The sequence below is a fragment of the Lemur catta genome, chromosome 9 (genome assembly GCF_020740605.2).
Source record: "Lemur catta isolate mLemCat1 chromosome 9, mLemCat1.pri, whole genome shotgun sequence".
In the NCBI taxonomy this organism is placed as follows: domain Eukaryota; kingdom Metazoa; phylum Chordata; class Mammalia; order Primates; family Lemuridae; genus Lemur; species Lemur catta.
The window spans coordinates 31,629,606-31,650,666 of NC_059136.1; the positions used below are offsets into that span (position 1 = coordinate 31,629,606).

At 50.7% G+C, this 21,061-nt stretch overlaps 1 protein-coding gene across 1 annotated transcript in view; it reads right to left on the reverse strand.

The window, feature by feature from the left end:
* Positions 1–4,536: 4,536 nt before the first annotated feature.
* Positions 4,537–21,061, reverse strand: part of TG (thyroglobulin) — a 244,685-nt gene continuing 228,160 nt past the window's right edge. The window contains exons 46-48 of the mRNA XM_045561428.1: positions 7,356–7,490; positions 5,641–5,831; positions 4,537–4,761 (exon numbers count right to left, since the gene is read on the reverse strand). Coding sequence (XP_045417384.1) covers positions 4,643–4,761; positions 5,641–5,831; positions 7,356–7,490 — 445 coding nt within the window. The 3' untranslated portion in view covers positions 4,537–4,642. The remainder of the gene's footprint in view (positions 4,762–5,640; positions 5,832–7,355; positions 7,491–21,061) is intronic.

A 21,061-nucleotide genomic window follows, 5' to 3' on the forward strand; every position in this document is an offset into this window, starting at 1 on the left:
ATGAGTGGGCTTCCAGCTAATTTCTGCGTTTCCTTTCTTGATTAACATCTTAGATGATCTTGAATATCACTCGGGTTTACAATGTCAGATGATGTCCTATTCACCTTCTGACTTTTGGGTGACCCTAAGCTTGATGCTGGGTGTGCTGTGACCTTACTGACCTTTACAGATGGAGAGAAGACTGTATGATGCCTTCGTGGCTGCTCTGACACACAGTCACGTTTGCCCATCTCGGTTGGGAATGGGTTATGTAATCCCACATGAGTTCAAGGGGAATCTCTGCAATGCATGAGAAAGAGCATGGAATACAGAGTGAGTCCAGAGCCCAGAGCTCTGAAACCGGCTCCAACATGGCTGGCTGTGGGGCCCTGGGCATGTACTTCTCCTTCTTTGTCTTAATAGGAGCTCGAGTCTCCTCCAGCTCACACATCCTGGCTGTTGGATGTTGTCTTTTCCACCATAGTTTTCTGAAAGCTGGTCCAGGTCAGGGGCTGTGATGGCCCTGCCTATGGCTCTCTCCTGTTGCCTGTCTCTACCTTTCTCATGGCCTGGTGTGTAGCAGGTGCCCCAAATCCATGGCTAACTACAAGGGCCTTGTGAACAGCACTTTACTCTTTTCTGTTCACTCACATTAACATGCTTAATCATCAGGGCAAATCTGCAAAGTAGGCATTATTATTATAACAGGATGTCAAAATGGGGTGTTTTCTATCTCAGGTTTCAAAGGCTGAGAACAAAATAGTAGGTGTCATCCAGTGGTGCTAGACCATACACGCAGGGCTTACAAAGGGGGTGGTCAAAAACTTGTTCCACCAACATTAGTCCATTACTCAACTCCAACCACGTGAAAGAACGTGAACAATCTGTTTCCGTATTTTACCTGAGTGGACTTTTTATTATCAGAAAAACAGTGAGTGAGCTATGCCTGAAGTTTGGTCCAAGGGTAGGATAAAATATATATCCTTACAGGTATAACGATGCACTAGTTCTCTATGGCTCCTGTAAAAAGTTACCACAAATCGACAGCCTTAACACAACGTAAATATATTACCTTACAGTTCTGTCAGTCAGAAATATGACACGAATCTCAAATAGGCTAAAATCAAAGTATCAGCAGGGTGCATTTCTTTCTGGAGGCTCTGGGGAGAATATTTCCCTGCCTTTTTGTAGGTTCTAGAGGCCACCAAGATTCCTTGTTCCTGGTCCCCTTCCTCCATCTTCAAAACCCGCAACATCAGGCCAAGTTCTTTTCATGCTGCAGTCTCTCTGGTCCTCTCTCTGCTTCCCTTTTCTACTTTTAAGAACAGTTGTGATTACATTGGAGGCATCTGGGTAATTCCAGATATTGTAAAGTTAGCTGAATAGCAACCTCAACTCCATCTGCAACCTCAATTTCCCCATGTCATGTAGCCTTAGTTACTCACAGGTTCTGGGAAGTGGGACCTATCTGTCTTTGGGAGCCCATTATTCTGCCTCCTGCAAATGTGGAATGGTAGGAAAAAAGAAAATTGCTTCCAGCTTGCACCTTGCTAAGCACTGCTCGCCCAGTAAACTTACTTGAATCCATTGTCCAGGGCAGGAACCTGAAGATCAGAGGGAGAGAGAGAGTGGTGTCCATTCTTGACTGTGCAACGAAATCCCCTAATGCCTGGGTCCCATCCTCCAGGGATTCTGATCTAATTGGTCTGGGTTGTGGCCTGGGTGTTGGGATTTCGTAAAACTTCTGAATGACCAAGGCTGGAACCACTGGCGCAAAGGAATTACTCGAATTCACCCAGAAATCTGGCCGAAAACAGTACTGCGGCCCGGTCCACCTCACCGCAAAGTCCCAGTAAGGGGTTGGTGGGGGAGAAACCTCCTACATGGCTTCCGGAGAGAATTTTTACTTTAACTAGAAACAGACTGTGGTTAAAATTGAGGAAACAAGGATTCAGGTGTAAAATATCAAGCACTCATTTCCTGATGGCAACAAAAGAACAAGTTTTAATTCGTGGGAGAAAAATGAGACAGTGCCCATAGGGTAGAAACTTGTTTAGGGTATGAGAGCTTGATAAATGGCATCATTGTTTTATTATTACTATTATAATTATTATGGACGGGCTATGGGGAGGGCTATGCCAGAAGCGCCTCCCAGATACATGAAGCCTCAGCCCACAATGGCCCCCCCCCTCCCCTGCGGGGGTCTGAGCCCAGGGCCCTGCATCAGCCCAGCCCCCTCCCCTCCCTGACACCATGTGCAGCCCCCAGGCCCTGGGTCCTGTACCGGGCTAAACTGTGTCCCTGCAAAAGGCATGTCCAAGTCCTAACCCCCAGTACCTGTGGATGTGAACTTATTTGGAATTTGGGTCTTTTCCACATAATTAAGGACCTTGAGAGGAGATCATTTTGGGTTTAGGGTGGCCCTCAGTCTAACGACTGGTGTCCTTGCAGAGAAAGGAGAGAGACATTTGACACACAGAGAAGGCGGCCATGTGAAGACAGAGGCAGCAATCTGGGGGCAGCCACGAGCTGAGGAACATCACTGGTCACCAGCAGCCACCCGAAGCCAGGAGGAGAGAGGCATGGAATGGAACCTCCCTCAGAGTCTTGGAAGGAGGTGGCCCTGCCAACACCCCAATTTTGGACTTCTGGCCTCCAGAACTATGAAAGAATAAATTTATATTGTTTCAAGCCACTCGATTTGTGGTCATTTGTAACGGTAGCCACAGGAAACCAATAGCGGTCTCATCCACACCTCAGTCTGGGTAGCTCGGGGAAGACAAACACAGCTGCAGGGCAGCGTCCTGCCCATTGTGCCCGTCTCCTCCCTCTGTCTGTGCTCCACAGCCTGGGGCCGCAGTCTGGATTCAAGGCACCGGGAAGCACCAGGGCATGACCTCCGATGCCAGGGAATTCGTGAGCACCTCCAAACACAGCACACGATTTCACAGCCTTCTGAACTAAAGGAGGAAAGCAGTGTTTGAGGCCAACTTCAACCCGGGGCCAAGCCAGATGGCCCCAGGGTTGGGGGGATGGGACCAACTCTCATAGTCTTGGGAGCATTTGTCTACCCAGTAACTGTCTCCTCATTCACCACTGCCAGCTGCACCCCAGCTCTGTTGGGACAGCAGTATCTCCCAATCCAGGGGATAAGTCATGTCTGGGGTACTTGCATCCCAGCAGGCCCATTCCTTTCCCATTGCGAGTGATGGTTTAGAAGTGAGCACATGAGTAAGTTCTAGGCAATAAGAGGTAAAGGGAATTCTGGGAACATCTGGAGAAGATTTTCCTCCAAGAAAAGAAAGAGGCACTGAAGGGAAAAGCCCTTTAGCCCCTTCCCACTTGCTTACAGCAAAGGATGCTGTCAGGGAGGTGTGACGTCTGGAGCTGTGGCAGCCAAGATGTGTCAGTGAGTTGAAACACCATCCCTGTGCTTAAGACAGCAAAGAGGAGGGCTGGAAAGGGTCTCAGTTCTTGATGACATCATTGAGACACTGACCAATTCTGGGACCACCTACCTGTTGGAGTTTCCTTTGGTTAAGTCCTTTTAGTTTAATATTTAGTGGCTGTCACTAAATCATCTAATAGAGCCTATAATGTAGTATGGAGGCTACTCAGGGCTTTCGGTGCTGTCAGTGGGTTGTATAGCACTCACAGTGTGGCCCTGGGCTTATTTTTTACAGTCCATGCAGTGCAGAGAAGTCAGAAAACATGTGTCGAACTCTGATTCTCCTCCTCCTCCTCCCTGTGTGAATTTAGGCTCACCATAAGCCTTTCTGAGCCTCACCTTCCACATCTGCAAAATGGGGTGATAATCCCCACCCACAAACCATTAATGATTTGGTCTGAACTCATATAAGATGATGGGTGTAAGTGCATTTTATGATGTGTCATGTAACTGACAGAGACTGTTAAGCAGCTCCACATGCTCTTACTTTGGGTGAAATGAGTGTGTGTGTGTGTGTGTGTGTGTGTGTGTGTGTGTGTGTGTGTGTGTATGTGTGCACTAAACAGAAGACTCGCCTTTATGATATGTCCCTTAGGAGGGTGAATGAGAAAATCGGTTGCTTCCCTGGGAACCCAAACCAGCTGGAAGCTGAGGTGACTCCATCTCCTCGCACCAGCTCCCTGCCACATCCAGCGAGTCCTGGTGATTGTAACCTAAAGGGCCCTTGGCCCTGTTCCCTCCCCACCCCCACACTCCAGAGCGCATCCTCCCTCCCTAGATCAGCCCAAGTTGGTCTCCCACGTCCGTCTGAAACCCTCATGAGTTAAGTCCTTCCTACCCCGCAGGTGGGACTGCGCTGCTCTGGGGCCCGCCCTTGGTGGGTCCCCACTCTCTGCACGGCCGTCCCTTTGCCTGCCTTTCTCTCCTTCTAGGGGGCAGGGTCCTGACTGCCTCGGCACCCAGCACAGGGCCTGCAGCACAGCCGATGCTTCATAAATATTTGTTGAGAGGAAACAGCAGCCCAGGATTCAAACCTCAGAAAGATTATTAAGATATAGTTCGTACCACCCCCAAATTGTCTTGAATTCACAAATCACAGTCACCAATACTTCACTGCATGTAGACACTTTATTGAAAGTAAGTGGCTATTCTGGAGAACAAGGTGACCGTGGTGGGCAGCCTCAGGTGTGGTTGGTGAGCGGGCTCGGGGGATGGTCACTTGCTGTAGCTCTTCGAGCCTGGCCCTGGGATGCCCGGGAGGTCCTCCATCAGCCCAGATCCAGCCGTCAACTCCTCCTCTTCACTCCCTGCTGGCGGCTCATCCTGGGCTCCATCTGAAACAGACGGGTAGGGCAAGTCGGTCCAGGCCAGAGACTTCTCCTCTCTGGTACCTTCCTGTGGCCCCAAGAGACCCCCACCTCCAGCAGGCATTCCCTGCTAATGCCCTCCAGGGGGACATTTCCTGTGGCTGGGACACCAGATTCATCCCCGAGCGGCAGGGATGTACTGAGAGAGCGTTGGTACCTGAGTTTGCCAACAGAGAGCCACTGGGCCTTGGAAGCTAAAAGCAGAGTCGAGAATCTAAAGCACACGCAGGACAAGGTCACTTCTCTGTTTATGCTCCACCCAGGAACTCCTGTCACTCTGCAAACCTCTGCCCAAGCATCACTTTTCCTGGGGACCCTTCCCAGACCTTCTAGGGAGAGACGAGTCCTACTACCTCGGGCTCCCACCAGCTAGGGTGCAGATCTCCCTCATGGCTCCAGGAAAGCTGAGGGTGTCCCCTGGGTGATGTCACTCAGACCCACTCTTTTGAAGTTTCTCTCTATCCCCATTGGCTTGTTATTCACTTTCTGTCCTTAACATCGCAGAACAGGAAGAGGCAGAAATGCCCACTTTGACCCTGGCTAGATTTTCTATCCAGCCCTTTAGGGGCTGTGAGGATGAGGCTCCAGACCTCCCTTCCCTCCATCCGACCGCAGCCCTTCTGGCCCCCTGTCCTCCCGTGTCCTCTCCCTGTTCCTTTCTTGCTTCCCGTCCAGCTCCCAGGGATCAGGAGGCCCTCGGCAGAGCAGAGCGGTGCAGATTTCAAGCTCCTCCCAGGCAGGCCCAGGCACCCTGCGGTGCAGGCCTGCCACCCAGGAGCCCGCGGATGCTGAAGTCAACCAGCAGTCGCCCCCACCTGGCCCCTGTATGCCCCAGGGCTCAGTTACCTGCCGTCACCTTCAGAGACCGGATGTACTTGGACCAGAAGGAGCAGTCCGCTGCCTTCAGGCCCTGTCGATTTGGGAGCAGGTCACTGAACTCCTTGTAGTTCTCTCCACCCGCTCGGGGGACAAAGTCAGGCCAGGGGGCCTCGAATTCAGACACTTTCTGTGAGAACTCATGAGGGTAGTTGGGGTTTCTGCAAAAATGAGAGGAAAGAAACATCCATAGGAGGAACTTGTCTTTCCTTTTATCACTTGGGATCACTTCCCAGGGGCACGTGGTCTCCGATGGCCAGCCACGCATCTTGAAGCGTCAGGCTGGATTTGAGCCCAGCCCACCTGGGGCCGTGATCTCAACTGCACACCGCGCAGCACCAGGGCACCGAGGCTGCCCGAGTCACCACTCCTGGGCCACTTCGGAAAGCAAAGACGCCAGGGTCGCGAGCTGGCTACATGACTCAGGACCGAACACTGCCCTTCTGTCTTTGTGCATGTTCGGGTCACTGTGTCCCTTGCTTTCCTGATGTCCTTTGATCTAGACACCATAGCCAGTCTTTGGAATTCCCTTGTTTGTCCAAGGCCTGGGCAGGCAGGAGGGTGGACCCAGAGCCAGGGAACCCACCTGCCACCTACAGGTCACCTTCTCCACAAAGGAGTCATCACATCTGCTCAGACACAGGCTCTTTGCCAAACTTGCAGCCCAAGCCCTTCTCCCAGCCTGTCCCCCGATGTGGCCTGCCTGTCTGTCCCCCGATGTGGCCTGCATGCCAGCCCCGCCGCCCACCTGATGCTCCCAAACAAGGCCTGCCGTCCCGTCATCTCCCCTCCTCTCCGGGGACTGCCTGCTTCTCCTTTGCTTATCTGAATATTCTGTTCACCCTTCAAGGAAGCTGAAATGCTTCCTCAGTGAAATATGCTCTAAACCCCTAATTAGAAGAAATGTCTTTCTGCTCAGCTGTCATAACAAACTGCATAACGTGTTATTGTGTCCTGCTTGGAATTATGGTTTGGGTTCTATGTTTTAGATTGTCAGTAGCTGATAGCTGAGACATGATTTTTTCATTTTTTTTTTTTTTTTTTACCTTTCTAGGGGACCTAGCACAGTTCTAGATATTCAATGCACATCTGGCAAAGAGATAAGGGGAGACAGGTGAGCTACCAGGAAGAGCGCAGGGCAGGAACCAGTGGTGGATGTGGAAAGGGTGAGTGTGCTCACCACGCCAGAGCAGAGGCGGGGGAGGAGGGGAGGCCCAGAGGCAGATAAAGGGGGCCTTGAGCATTTCGACTGGAGCTGAGGACCTAAGGCAGTGGTACCCCCACGGGACATCGGGCAATGTCTGAGACACGTTCAGTTCTCACAGCTGGGCCAGGGTGGGTACCACTGGCACCTAGTGGGTAGAGGCCCGAGATGCTTTTAAATGTCCTACAAAGCACAGGACGCAGCCAAGACTTAGCCAACCCCCAATGTCAATGATGCTGAGGTTGAAAAACCCTGATCTAGAGCCGCCAAGTGTGGCTGGTCTAATTGGAGCCTTTCTTTATGGAGATCAATCTACACAAAGATAGTTTTGGCTGGAAGAGGGAGACTGAGACAGGGAGGCCGGTGGCCGGGGATTGCAACATTTAGGGCGGAAAGGGTGCAAAATGGAGCTTCTGCAATCAGACTAAAGGGAGAGGGAAGGGAAACACAGTGACAGGATTTGTGACAAGTGTCCACTTACCCCGATCTGATGAAGTTGGAAAAGTACTGCATGATTTTCAATGACAGGCTTTTCTCCTCCAGAGAAAACTGCCCCTCGTAGGCAGGGTGGAAGGGAAGTCCAAAGGCGTACTGCACATCCGCCAGCAACCCCAGGCTGGAAACCAGACGGACAGAAGCAGCAAAAGTTAGAGAAAAAGTAAACCACTCAAAAACCCAGATGAGCCAAAAACCAATATTCCTCCCCCAATAAAGACTTTCTCTCTTTATGTTATGCTCAGGGCTCAGTTCAGCTGAGGTTTGCCTGGGCCTACATTTAGTCCAGCGGCCCCTGGGGCCAGCCCGTGGCACACCTGCTGGCTGCGTGTGACCAGTGCCGAGCACTGAACTCTCCTGGAATGAGGCCTGTGTGCAACTTTCCAAGAAAGTGTCCTTTTGGCCATATCCTCATTCAATATTTGTTTGTTCCTCTAGTTACTGAAAAAAATAATATTAATAATAGCTTGTATTTGACTCCATCCTTGTTCATATATTAACTTGCACCCTCACGACTCTTCAAGGGTGACATTGGCCCACGGAGCCCGCCCTAGTACAGTGCCTGGCACACGGGCATTGTTCAGTAAACACGTGTTATGGCCAAACGGAATACCCAGGAAGCAGCAGGCGGATACGAATGCAGACTTGGAAACTAGAACAGTGGCCTGATGGCCCGAGCTGGACGTGGCTGGGGGAGTCTGTGGTACACGGGCTGGGGGAGGGGACGCTGTGCTGGGGGAGGACTAGAGTGGGAAAACGGGAAGGGATTTTACGGCTGAGTAGTAAGATTTTGGCTTTGCCCAGAGAGAGGGCTGGCCTTTGCCCTCGGCAACTGGGAGGTAAGTGATACCTGATGGGAGCGTCTTTGTTTAGGGCAAAGGTTGCCACTCTGGACCTCAGGGTGGACGGAGCCATACCCGACAGCCTTAGCGTGAGGACGGGCCATGCTGGAAAGACCAACTGTGCGACTTAGGGTGGTAGTTTGGGGTCACATTAGGTGACCTTCAAATTGAGTCAAACACATGGGCAATCAATCAATGATGCCTACATAATGGAGCCCCAGTAAAATTCTGAACACCAAGGCTGGGGGAGCCTCCCTGTGGACAATGCTCTGTGTGTATTGTCACACGTCAACGCAGAGAGTGACATGTCCTGACTCTCCAGGGAGAGGACAGTGGAGCTTCGCATTTGGAACTTCCTGGGCTCTGTGCTCTGCTCTTCCTTTGGCCGATCTTAACCTGTGTCCCTTCCCTGTGAAAAATCATGACTCTGAGTATTGCAGCTTTCAGTGAATTCTGTGAGTCCTTCCAGAGAATCTTTGAACCTGAGGGTAGTTTGGGAAACCCTCAAATTTGCAGTTGGTGTCAGAAGCAAGGATGGTGTTGTGTGGAGACCGTGTCCTCTAACTTTGATGTGGGTCCCAACTAATCACAAGAGCCGGACTCTGATTTCACAGACCTGGAAGATGAAGTCTGGCGAGATTTCTCTACATGCCCAGAGGCATACAGTAAAGGAACCGCAGAACTGGACCAGAGCAGAGGTTTCTGGATGCGGGATGCTGGGCCCAGCGGCTGCCCCATCTGAGTTTGGGCTCCTCCACCTTCAAGCTGGGCGACTTCTGGCAAATGACTTGACCTCCCTGACTCCCTACTTACTCATCTGTGGAATGGACACATAAATACCTACTTCTCAGGGTTGCTGTGAAGGTCAAAATAAAATGGTGTATGCAGAAGGTACTTAAAAGGGAAGTAAAGTGTGGCCCAACTCTTTCTTGCCACATCATCCTACTTGCTGATATAATCGCCTGTCTTTAAGGTCACGGCAGCAGCTCTGACCCGGGGTACAGAGGGTCTCTAGTGGTTCTCAATGTGCTGATACAGCAGGCAGTTGCAGCCAAGGGACAGATGTTTTCTGGGAAAGGACTCAAACAGGGTGGCTCCCAGGTAAAGGTAATGTGTGTGGAGGTTAAATGATACGAAGTGAACTGCAATGCTTTCTGCACGGACAGTTTGACTCCAGCTGAGATCAGAGTGATTCAGTGTGACTACCCTAGAGACCGGGAAGAGGAACCCTAGGCTCAGGCGTTGAAGGAAAAGGTTTCAAGTGAAGAAGGCACCTTCCCTGTTGCCTCTGCCCTGCTCAGGCTGGGGACAGTGATGACAGCCCAGGTGTGGGGGCACTTTCTTAACACTGGGGCCTGAGGACTCACGAGCCTGCATTCCTACGATGGCCGTAAGAATTATCTCCGGGTGTACGTGTGACTGGCAGGAGGGCGTAGAACAGACATAAACTTATCACCCAGCTGAGACTCGGCCCCGGAACCGATCGCCTGTGCAACTTTGGATGAGTCCTTTGCCATCCCTATGCCTCAGTTTCCTCATTGTAAAACACCAGATCAAGTGAGCTATCGCATGTGGAAGCTCTATCTAAGACAAGCGTTTTTACAAATGCTGGTTATGATGATGACGACGGTCCTTATGTGTCAGTACTGGGCCCCTACACCGGAAGGCATCGTGGAAGGGATATGAAACTGCTAAAGCCACACAGCACGGCTGGGAAGAGGAGAGCAGCAGTCACAAAGTGTGGTGTCTCTCTGCAGCCGTTGGCAGGTGTCCTGGCCCTCTCAGAGCCAGCAGAAGCTTTCCTATTTCAGAGAGGGAAGCAGGAAGTGGCAAGTGTCATTGGCATTTATAGGAACCTGGGACCCAAAGAGCTAAGTCCCTTGTCCAATATCAGAAATGTCTGTGACAGAGCTCAGGAAACAGCCTTCGATTCTGCGGCTGCCGAGGTGGCCTGTTTGGCCGCCAGCTCTACCCGGCACGTGTTTAGAGCTACAGTTTCCTGAGCACCGGGGTGTGCCAGGCACCGTGGCAGGGCTTTAACACCCGTGATCGCCACATTCAGGGCCGGCTGAAGAAGGAAATGTCACCATCCACGCACTTTCCAGGGGATGACCTGAGGCTCAGAATGATACAGTGACACGCCCGAGACACAGGAAGCCAGGATTCAAACCTGAGCCTCCCAGACTCCAAATCCAGTGCCCTGTGTAGTCTACCCACGGGCGAGGGACTGAGGATCCCTCGAAAGTAATCACGGTGTCAGCTGTTAATGGTGTTTTATGACCCACGCAGGGAAAAGGAACACAAAACAAAAAATGCCAAGCAGACAGAAGTTGTCGTAACAATGGCAATAAAAATAATCTCGCACCTACACCCCAACCTGGCAGTTTACAAATCACTTTCACCCTTATTATCTCAACGACCCTAAAAGTAGGCATTATTACTACTCCTTTCAAAAGTCCAGGAGGCTTAGGCTCACAGGGGCCATTTTCTTGCCAAGGCCCCATAATTGTTTAGTGGCGATGCCAGGACTTAAGCCTCAGTCTGCAGATCCCAAGGCCTGTGCCCCCCACCGCGTTTTCCAGCCTCATCGCTGGCCTTGTTGAGGGTCTGTGCTTTCTCAGTCGCTACGCCCCTTCTGTGCCGGCCACAGGGAAGCCAGGCAGCCCAGGGTTAGTAGGGGCCTCCCGGTCCCTTCTCCCCGTTGGAGCTGGGGTCCTTCCCCTCATAGTGGGAAGAGCCTGTTTCCTAGGGGGCCCTTCCGAGAAGCGGCTGTGTTAGTTTTCTGCTGCTCTCCCAAGACATTGCCACCCTCAGTGGCTTACAACCACGCCCAGGACCCCCTCAGTTCAGAAGTCCAGGGAGGGTCTCACTGCACTGAAGTGGCGGGATCAGCAGGCTGTTCCTGCTGGCAGCTCCCGGGGACAGTCCTTGTCCTGCCCATTCAGGCTGGCAGCAGGATTCGGTTCCTTGTGGTGGAGGACCTGGGTCCCGTTTCCTTGCTGGCTATACAGGGGGGGCCATTCCCGGCAACCAGAGGCTGCTGTCCAGGGCCACCTCCTCGCACGGCATCTCTCTGGCTGTGCCTCCCTCCTCTGCTGTGAAGGGCTCACGTGGTTAGACAGGGCCGGCCAGGGTGACTCCCCGTCTCAAGCTCCTTCACCTTAATCACACCTGCAAAGTGTCTTTGCCACATAAGGGAGCATGTTTGCGGGTGTCAGGGTTTAGGAAGTGGCCACTCTGAGCGGCCAGTATTCTGCCTGCCACAGTGGCCTTGTCCACTGCTTCCCCCAAAGAAAGCTGCCTTCCACGTGTTCCAGTGAACAGACATAAGCTTTTGAAATCTGAGTGGTCATTTCAAATCCTGGCTCGGTCACTTAATATCTGTGCAATATTGGGTGAGATATCTGACCTCTCAGGGACCCAGTGTCCTCATCTGTGAAAGGGTGACACAATCGTGCCTACCTCGTGCTGAATGAGGTTTCGCAATAGAGTATTTCAAACTTCTCACCCAGTTTCCGGCTCACAGGCTTATTCCCTGGTCCTTTTCCTGTGAGAGGCATCTGAAAGCTTAAGGGTAGGGTCCTCAACTTGGGGGAGGCCCACTAGAGGGTTTAAGAGGTCCCCAAGTTCCCTGAAATTACATGTAAATGTGAAGTGGATAGGTGCATCTTTCTTGAGAGATGCTTTATAGCTTCCATCACATTCTCAAGGAGCCTGTGCCAAAGGTGTGCAGGTAAATATTTAGTAACTGGCTTCGGGGAGCGGCTGCGGTGGAGGGAAGTCCTATCTGCAGCATTTGCCAACGTTCATGGTATAAACACTCCCTCCACAGCCAATTTCAAACTACCAAAGTGACGTCCCTGAGCATGGAGCCATTCAGTGAGCAGACACATTGCTGTGTGCACAACTGGCTTTTGTCAACTACTGTGAGCAGGCTCCAGGCCACTGTCTGAGACCTCAGAAAGGCCACTGAGCACAGCTTCGGGGAAAGGCCTGGCATTCCGGCCCGTCCAGTCTGTTTCATTCTAGAGCCTGTTGAGCACGAGGATTTCTGCTTTGTTTTTTCCTCCCCAGAGCTGATCTCTATCAGGATGCTGGAGTTATTTTGAGCAGTTTCAGGCAGACCTCGGGAGGAGGGACACACAGAGGGAGCCTCTGAAGAGGGGATTTGGGATCAGGGGACCAAGTCCTCAGTGAATCTGGGCGCTGGCCGGGAGTCCCAGGACCCTCTGGAGGAAGAGGAGGGGATTTGGATTCAGCAGAGGGAGACGTGGAAGAACGCGCCAGGGCCCGACGAGGTAAAAGGAGAGAAGCTCCTAGCGACCGGCCACCGTGTTTGCAGGTTGGGGGCTGACAGTTCACGCGTGTTGGTTTGGTTTCTTTGCTCTGTGCTGTTTGATCACTGACAAATCATGGGCCCACCCCTCTGGAGGTTGTATCAGTACACGGTCAGGCTGGTTGTCTTTAGCTTTTAGGTGCCTTCAGCTGTCTTGGTAATAATACTCCAGTGGGACTTGTCTCTAATCTGACAGCTACTCACCCTATGCCCAGGTGAGATCTGGATCTTCTCATTGTCGCATGGAGAGGCAGGTGCGACCTTGGGAAAGCTCCCTGCCCAAGCTGGCCAAGCTCGGCTCAAACCCCACTTCTACCACTGACTCCCTGAGCCTCAGTTTTCCTGTCAGTAAAATGGGTCTGACCACCCTTGTGCAGCTGCCACCTGAGCATCACTGGATGCTCACAGAGTGTGGATGGGAATTTCTTTAACCATTATAAATTGCCATCTGAGGAAGAGTTAATGTTGCCGATGTTGGTAAAGTTACATTTACCCAGAGTGTGGAAAGAACTGACCAGCCACATAGCTCTGGGCATGACTCTGTGGTGTGTGTGTGTGTGTGTGTGTGTGTGTACATGCTTTTTGTTTCAGTTTCAAGATGTGCATGCAGTTCAGTGAGGACTGTGTCAAGCAGGACATGGGATGTCAGGACTAAGACCCTACTCCACCCACATTTGCCGAATGTCTACTGTGTGTTGTGCCCTGCATAGACGCTGAGGGTAAAAAGAGGAATAAGTCATCCCTTCTGCTGAGCCCACAGTCTAATAGGAAATGGAGATACGCCACCATTTTTCAAAAATAAAATGCTGGGCGTTGTGTGATAGACAGATAGTTGCCTATTGAATGACAGAATTATTTACAAAGTACCACAGAAGAGAGAGAGAGGAGATACCATTTGTTTCGGGCAAGAAATTGGAGAGGAGTTTATAGAAAGTTAGGAAGCCGCAGTGGACGTGTGCCTGAACAGATAAGGGGTTAGTGAATAGATGAAGAATTGAAGGTCAGAAGAGTTGAGGGTCATGTTTCAAAGGGCTGGGAATACTGAAGGTTTCTCAGCAAGTGAGTTGCAAGTTGCATGACTTTTAGAAGGATTACTAGAGTGGTATGAGAAGGAGACTAGAACTGAGAGATCCTAGGGTTACTGCCATTGTCCAGGACAGACAGAACATGGGTTCTTTTCACTTAATGTTCCCCAACCTCACCTCTGCCCCACTGCTCCCCTTACATCCTGCCCATGCTGCTGCAGACACTCAGGGAGGCTAAACCTGCACCCCAGAGCAAGCCCAAAGCTCGTGCATCGCACAAGTTCATGGATGCTTGGGGTGCATCAGGAAGTAGGATGACTGAGGTCATGTCCTCAGAGGGGTGCCCCTGACATCGGATTCCACTGGGAAGATGGGCTGGGCTGAGCCTGGGCTCCCCTCAAGGTGAGGTGAGGGGTGAGGAGGATCTTTCTTGACAGAGACAAGACGTGGTTTTGCGTTACCGAAGTTATCTATTGGTAATGGGGTTAGGAGGCTTGTGATGGGGAAAGGCCCACTGCATTCCAGCCCGCTGGACTGGACTGATCAGAGAGCCTGTGGGTGCAGGGACTTCTGTCCCTGTTGTTCTGTCTGCAAGAGGAAGTTTGTTGACCTCATCCACATAAAATATACTTTCTTTCTTATCCCCAGCCAGCATCTCCACATAGCTTCCTCCAGAGGAAATTAGGGAACAGGGAGGAATGAAAGTCTTTCTGCTTCCCAGGATTCTTTTTTTTTTTTTTTTTTTTTTGAGGAGTTGAAGTGTTAAATGACTTATGCATAGAAGCCTCTAAGTGTGCCTCTCTTTGGCAAACCTAACATGCAAAAGTTCACATTCTGCCTATGAATTAATCAGGAAGTAATTATTTGCTTTGCAAATTGCTTGTGTTTTACGAAGGGATTTGCTATACAATCCTTTAAAAAAAAAAACGAGCTCCCTAATTTACTTTAAATGATGCAGTCCTATCCCCAGCCCCCAGTGAAATACTTGTAATATTTCCCTAATTCCCAAAAGCCCAGCAGAGCTGTATGAAAAATCGTTTTGCAGTATAGTCAAAGCTTTCAACTGACTTGCTGGATTAACCTGAACATTTCATTTCCCCTGTAAAGCATGACAGCTATTACCCAGAGAAAGCCAACCTTCCCAGGCCGAACACATCTATTCTCACTAGGCTGTGTGTTTGCCAAGAGCCAAATGTCTAAGCAGCTGTATTTGTTATTGTGATTATATAGTTTCATTAAGTTTTTCGAATATTGTGCAGATGCCCCACTTTTAAGAACCCCAAACTGGAAATCATAAACCATGCATTATGTTTATGGTTTTGCAAGACAATCAAAGGCAAGACTCCAAACAGCATTTTTTGACTCAAGCCTTTGACCCTGCCCCAAAAGAATAGCAAGGGAATGCAGGTTTATATGTTTAAAGTCAAAATAAAATGTTTAAGATGTATACCTATCTCATTCATTCTTCACAAATTCTCCTTTTAATTGACTTTTCTAACTGACCATCACATTGGATAACAGGGTTTATATTCTACATTCTGTTTTTTTGTTTGTTTGTTTGTTTTTTTGAGACAGAGTCTCGCTGTGTTGCCCGGGCTAGAGTGAGTGCCGTGGCGTCAGCCTAGCTCACAGCAACCTCAAACTCCTGGGCTGAAGCTGATCCTACTGCCTCAGGCTCCCGAGTAGCTGGGACTACAGGCATGCGCCATCATGCCTGGCTAATTTTTTCTATGTATATTTTTAGTTGGCCAGATAATTTCTTTCTATTTTTAGTAGAGACGGGGTCTCACTCTTGCTCAGGCTGGTCTTGAACTCCTGACCTCGAGCGATCCACCCGCCTCGGCCTCCCAGAGTGCTAGGATTACAGGTGTGAGCCACCGCGCCCGGCCTGTTTTGTTTTTTTTTTTTTTTAAAGACACTTGGTGTTTCAGTGAGCTGTGTTGTGGGTGTGAATGAAAAGACCACTGGGCATTGTATAATACAGAACATGCTTTCTTAAAAATCTGCAACACCCTCCCATCACTCTCAGATAAAATTCCACCCCCTTGCCTCCAGTGGCTCACGCACTCTTACATGAACTATACACAGGACCCTGTCATTCTCCCCTTGTTCCTTCAACTACTCTCCTCTTCCTCAGTAGACTCCAGCTCTGTGTCCTTCTTCTTTATCATCAGACATGCCGAGCCCTTTCCCACCTAGGGACCTTGGCATTTGATGAGCTCTTTTGAGACTGTTCACTGCTCCCTCCTACGGGAGGGTCACACCTTACTTCTCAGTTCTCGGCTCAAATGTCACCTTTTTAAGAACATTCTTACCTCATCACGGACCACAGCACCCTAGTGTAGCTCCTTCCTAATGCTGCCATCTGACCTTACTCTGCTAATTTATGTGTGCAGTGTCTGTTCCTCGCTCACCATCCCTACACACCCATCAGCTCCAGCCCCAACTAGTCTCCTGCCAGCAGGGCAGCCCCTCTCTGCCTCACAGGGGTCTGGAACAGGATCTGTGGCGTAGACGCTGAAGAAGATATGTAGTGTAAACCCTATCATGTTGTGGGGTTGGAGTGGCCAGTTTCAGAAAATGATTTATTTCCATCTACGCTGGGAAATAATCTTGTTCATCACGCAGGATGTAACCAGGCCAATGGGTCTGATTCAAGAATCTAGCCACTTAATATTTTCTTTGGTTTGTTAAATCCGACAAACTCACCAAGATAGTCAACCAAAAAGATAATATTTTAGATCTGGAATGTTAAAGGCCCCTGGAATGCACAGAAATATCTAGAATGCAAATGCAGTGGTGTACAAAATGTCTGGAGTCTAGAATTTATGGCTTTGTTTTCCAGGGTTGGGACAACTTATAAAGGAGGAACATTATTATATCTTTAGTCATTTTGATTGTTTTTTTCCTGTTGGAGTCTTAGTTTTCTTAAAAGGAAAATAACCCTAGCTACTTAATATTGAACATCTGCAGCATGTCAGGTGTTTACCATACATTATCTTGAATCTCATACTATGAAGTAGATGTAACTTTTCCCATTTTATAAGTGAGGAAATTAAGGTAAAGGAACTGGTTTAAACGCAAACAGCTAATAAATGGAAAAGATGGGATTAAAACCTCTGTTGATTGATCCTCAAAGGATGTGTTCTTTCCCTACACTGGGCTGCCTCTCCCCAAATCGAAGAGTCTGACATCCTATGTGGAGCCTGAGTAGGTGTCTAATCCCAAGAGCCCCACTGAGGCCCTTCTCCATTCACAGATAAGTCAAATGTGGTCTCTCTGAAGCATCTTCTGCACCATCAGGGTGTGGGAACGACAGCCCAGCACACTGGAAACAAAGGCCTTCAGAACAGGGACCAGACACAGCACACGATTCAAGTGCCATCGCCCACACACAGCCTCATGATGAATTTCCATGGCAACTGCGAACTCCACAGCTGGCCCAGCCCCCAGGAATCTTGAGCCAAGGCCTCCACATCCTCTCTGAAGTGGCCAGAGCCCCTCATTCAGTGTCCCGTACTCAGAAACCACTTCAGCTGTGGTTGCTTTCTTCCTAGGGCCTTGACCTGCAACTTGGATTTTTCCAGCACAGTATATGAAAGTATCTGTGACAGTCACCCAGTCAGAGCTAACTCTGTGCCAGGCAGTTGGGCCCCCATGCTGGCCATCTGCATGCGCTGTCTTAGTTAATTTGGACAAACTCCTGCAGTAACCGCTGTTATTAGCCCCATTACACAGAGGAGGAAACCAAAGCCTAGAGCGGCACACAGTGAGTGGCCAAGTCAGATGCAGAGCCCTGTAAGGACAGACAACAATGGAGAACAAATCGGTGTTCCCGTCTACACTCGCTGGGACCCAGAGCACAGACTAGGGCTGGGGGTGGAGTTCCCGAAACCTGGGCTGGCCACAGGGTGTCAGTCCTTTGCCTGTGAGTTGCAGAGGACTCAGAAGGGATTCCTCTGGGGGAGACACCTGGGCCAGTGCATCCTTGGAAAGGGGCTGTTTAGAGAAGATGTCACCTGTGAATCGTGGAGGTGGAAATGCTGGGGTCGGGCGGGGAGGGAAGGGTCCCGGCAGAGTGTGCAGGTGGCACCGTGAGCGATGCCCGGGCAGGTGAGAGGAGGCATTGGAGAGAACATGCAGGGCCTCAGACCCGGGAGGGGATAGCAGTCCAGGGACTCTCCGGCTGTGACCATGTGAGAGACGCCTATCAGCCTCCCAGGTCAGCTTTGTAAAAGAGAAGCGTGGACGCTGCCCTCTCTGGTTCTGTGATTCACTCTGTCTGCTGAGGGGCCCCCGGGGTCCAGGGCCAGCCTCTGGCAGGGGTCTGCTTTGACTTAGGGGTGGCATCGGGGGGAGCCACTGCCACTCCCCTTCAGGTGCTGTTAGTGATAACCGCAGTTTTAATGGATGCAGCAGTGGTTCTCAACCTGGGCGACTGTGCCCCCAGGAATGTTTGTCAATGTCTGGAGACATTTTTAGTTGTCTCAGCTTAGGAGACTGGTACTGAGTGGGTAGAGGCCAGGGACGCTGCTAAACATCCTATAATGCACAGGAGAGCCCCCACCACAGGGCGTTATCTGGTCCCAAATGTCAACAGTGCCAAGTTGAGAAACCCTGGACTACAGTCATCGTTGGAAATCCCACTTCCGGAAACAGATGGCCATGGAGAGGAACCATGGACGAAACTGGCCCCAAATGTCCCCACTGGGCAGAGCTGAGCAGGACAAGCCTGGTGAGTTTTCTCTTCTCATCAGTAACCTTGGTGATCAGCCCTGCCAGGTGTTGCAAACACAGACACACACACACTCACACACGGACACACGCAGACACACACACCAGATGCCGGCTCTGGGCTAAACACCATGCAGGCACTGTCCCCCAAGCCGTTCCCCAGCCCTATGGTACAGGCCCTATTACTCTCCCCAGGTTCACATGAGGGTACAAGGAGACTCAGAAAGGTTAAGTGACTTGTCCAAGGCCACACAGCTTGTAAGTAGCCACAGCAGGCACTCAGGAGGGTTTGGGTTGAAGTGGGTGCAATGGAAAGAAAACTGGAGAGAGGATAGGAGACAGAGTATGGGCCAGGTTGCCAGTTATTGGCTCTGGGACTGGGACATAATCATTTTGCCTCCCTGGACTTTTGTTTCTTTATTTGTAAAATGAAGGAGAAAGATGCACTCATCACCCATATTCCGTGATTCTTTGAATCTGAATCTTAAAATAGAGGCTTCTTCTCACACTATAGATTTCAGTTTGTCTCTCTCTATCTATTATGCCTATTCTTTCCTTGTGGAAGTTTGTCCTCGATTTCAGGGATGGAAATATCATCTATAACCCAGGTGGGCAGTAAGAAAACCACACCATTCCATGATCAGTTAACAATAGTCAGTAAGAAAGCACTGATTTATCGTGCTTTGTTCACTAGCTGTTGCCAGAAAGCTGATATATGCCGACAGAAATGGAGGAACGAGACAGATGGCTGGAAATGTAACACACACATATATTTTAAGTACGTAGATTTGAGCCAGAAATAAAATGAGAGATGGGACAGCTCCAGGGCAGACAAAGAGAAAGATGTCTTTTTGGGACAAAAAGATAAACTTGCCAAAAATCAAATGAGTTCGTTTCAGTGAGTCATTCATTGATTCAACCACTTACTACGGGGACGGCAGCATATTGTGACCGCGGGTGGCGGGGGGAGACGCCCACACGGAGAGTTGTCAAGGATGTGTCCTGAGGGCCAAGAACAGCAGGACACTCTCAGCACCTGGTGTTTGCCAGACCCCATTCTAGATAAAAATTACTGATCATAACCCTCTGAGGTGTGTCCCCAGAGGAATAGGACTCAGAAACTGAGTCACCAAGGAGGTTACGTGACTTGCCTTAGGTCCCTGAGCTGGTGAGAGTCAAGGGCTTGTTTCTGACCCAAAGCGGCAGACGCCAGAGTCCTGCCTCTGCTCAGGGCGCCACGCTGCCTCCGCGCCAGTAGCCACGTCGCTAGCATAAAGCATTCCGGTGGCCCTGTGTGTCTCCTTCCTCCCAAAATGACAGAACCTGAGAGCTAGAAGATGCCTTAAAGATGACAGAGTTCCGTGGATTTTCATGCTCTCTAGACTGCACAACACTGAAATGTCACCCGAGCTCAGTCTGTGCGATGGGGAGAAAGGGCTGGGGGCTCTCACCCCCGCCTCGCTTTCCTCCTCACGGGGCCTGGGCTCCGGCTTCGACCTCTCCTGCCTTCCTGCTCTCATTTGACACAGGCCAAAACCCAGCCCCGAGGAGCCTAAAAGCTGGAGTAGAAAGGACTCGTTCCCTGCCTGTCACATGAGGTGGTGAGGCCAGCTTCTGCCCGTCACCATGATTTCCTGTCCATGCCAGGGGGGTCACTGGGCTCTGAGGTGCCCACAGCCATTGAGGACTCGGGGGACACTTGTGAGGGGCGTGGACAAGGCTTTATTTCACAGTGGAGCCCTGTGTATGGATCCCTGCAGGGACATGAGGACGCCACCGGGCCACAGAGAAGCCCAAACTGGCCACGGAGACTGAGTCGTGATTCCATCTGTTCAACGACTGCTCTCCTGAGCACCATCCCCATCCCAGGCCCCAGACAGAACGCCTGGGCCTGGCCACTCAGGAGCGTCCATTGGCGGGGCTCTGTTATTTTAGGCAAAGGGTGGTGCTGTGGGTTGGATTGTGTCTTCCCAAAAAGATTCTGGACCTCAGCGTGGGACCTTATTTGGAGGTAGGGTCTTTACGGAGGTAATCAAGTGGCAATGAGGTCATTGGGGTGGGACCTGATCCACTATGACTGGTGTCCTTTTAAAGGGGACATTCGGCCCCAGAGACAAACATGCACGAAGGGCACAATGCGGGGAAGCCCAGGAAGAAGGCTGCCGTCTGTAAGCCAAGGAGCTCCCGCGGCTCCCAGATGCTCGGAGCGAGGCCTGGAATGCATCCTTCCCTAGTGCCTGCATGGGGAGCGTGGCCCTGCCGCCACCTCCACTTCAAACTTCCGTCCTCCAGAACTCGTGACAACGCATTTCTGTTGCTGTAAGCCATCCAGTTGTGTGGCACTTGGTTACAGCAGCCTGTGAAACCAATCCAGGCAGGGCCCAAGCACTACTGATTCTGGCTGGACCCAGATGAATGCTTTCATTTTGCTTTGCTTTGATGGCTTTTGCCCCATGGAAAAGATGTATTTCTTCTTTTTGCCACTGCAAATTTTGGGGTCTAAAGGTATATGCACATCTGTAAGGCTTTTAATGAACTGAACTTGCTGCAGGAGAATTATACCTTCCACTATAATCTCTGCCTTGAAAGGGAGGAAGGCAGAGAACCAGACAAAAGAACCAGCGCGTTGGGAGTGGATTCTTGAAAGCCCTGGTGTTGGGAGATACTGCCAAGGCTGCTTCTAGGAACAATGTCCCTCGCTGGGCCTCCTCGGTCGTGGGCAGCCACAGACCACTGGATTACCAGGGTACCTTTC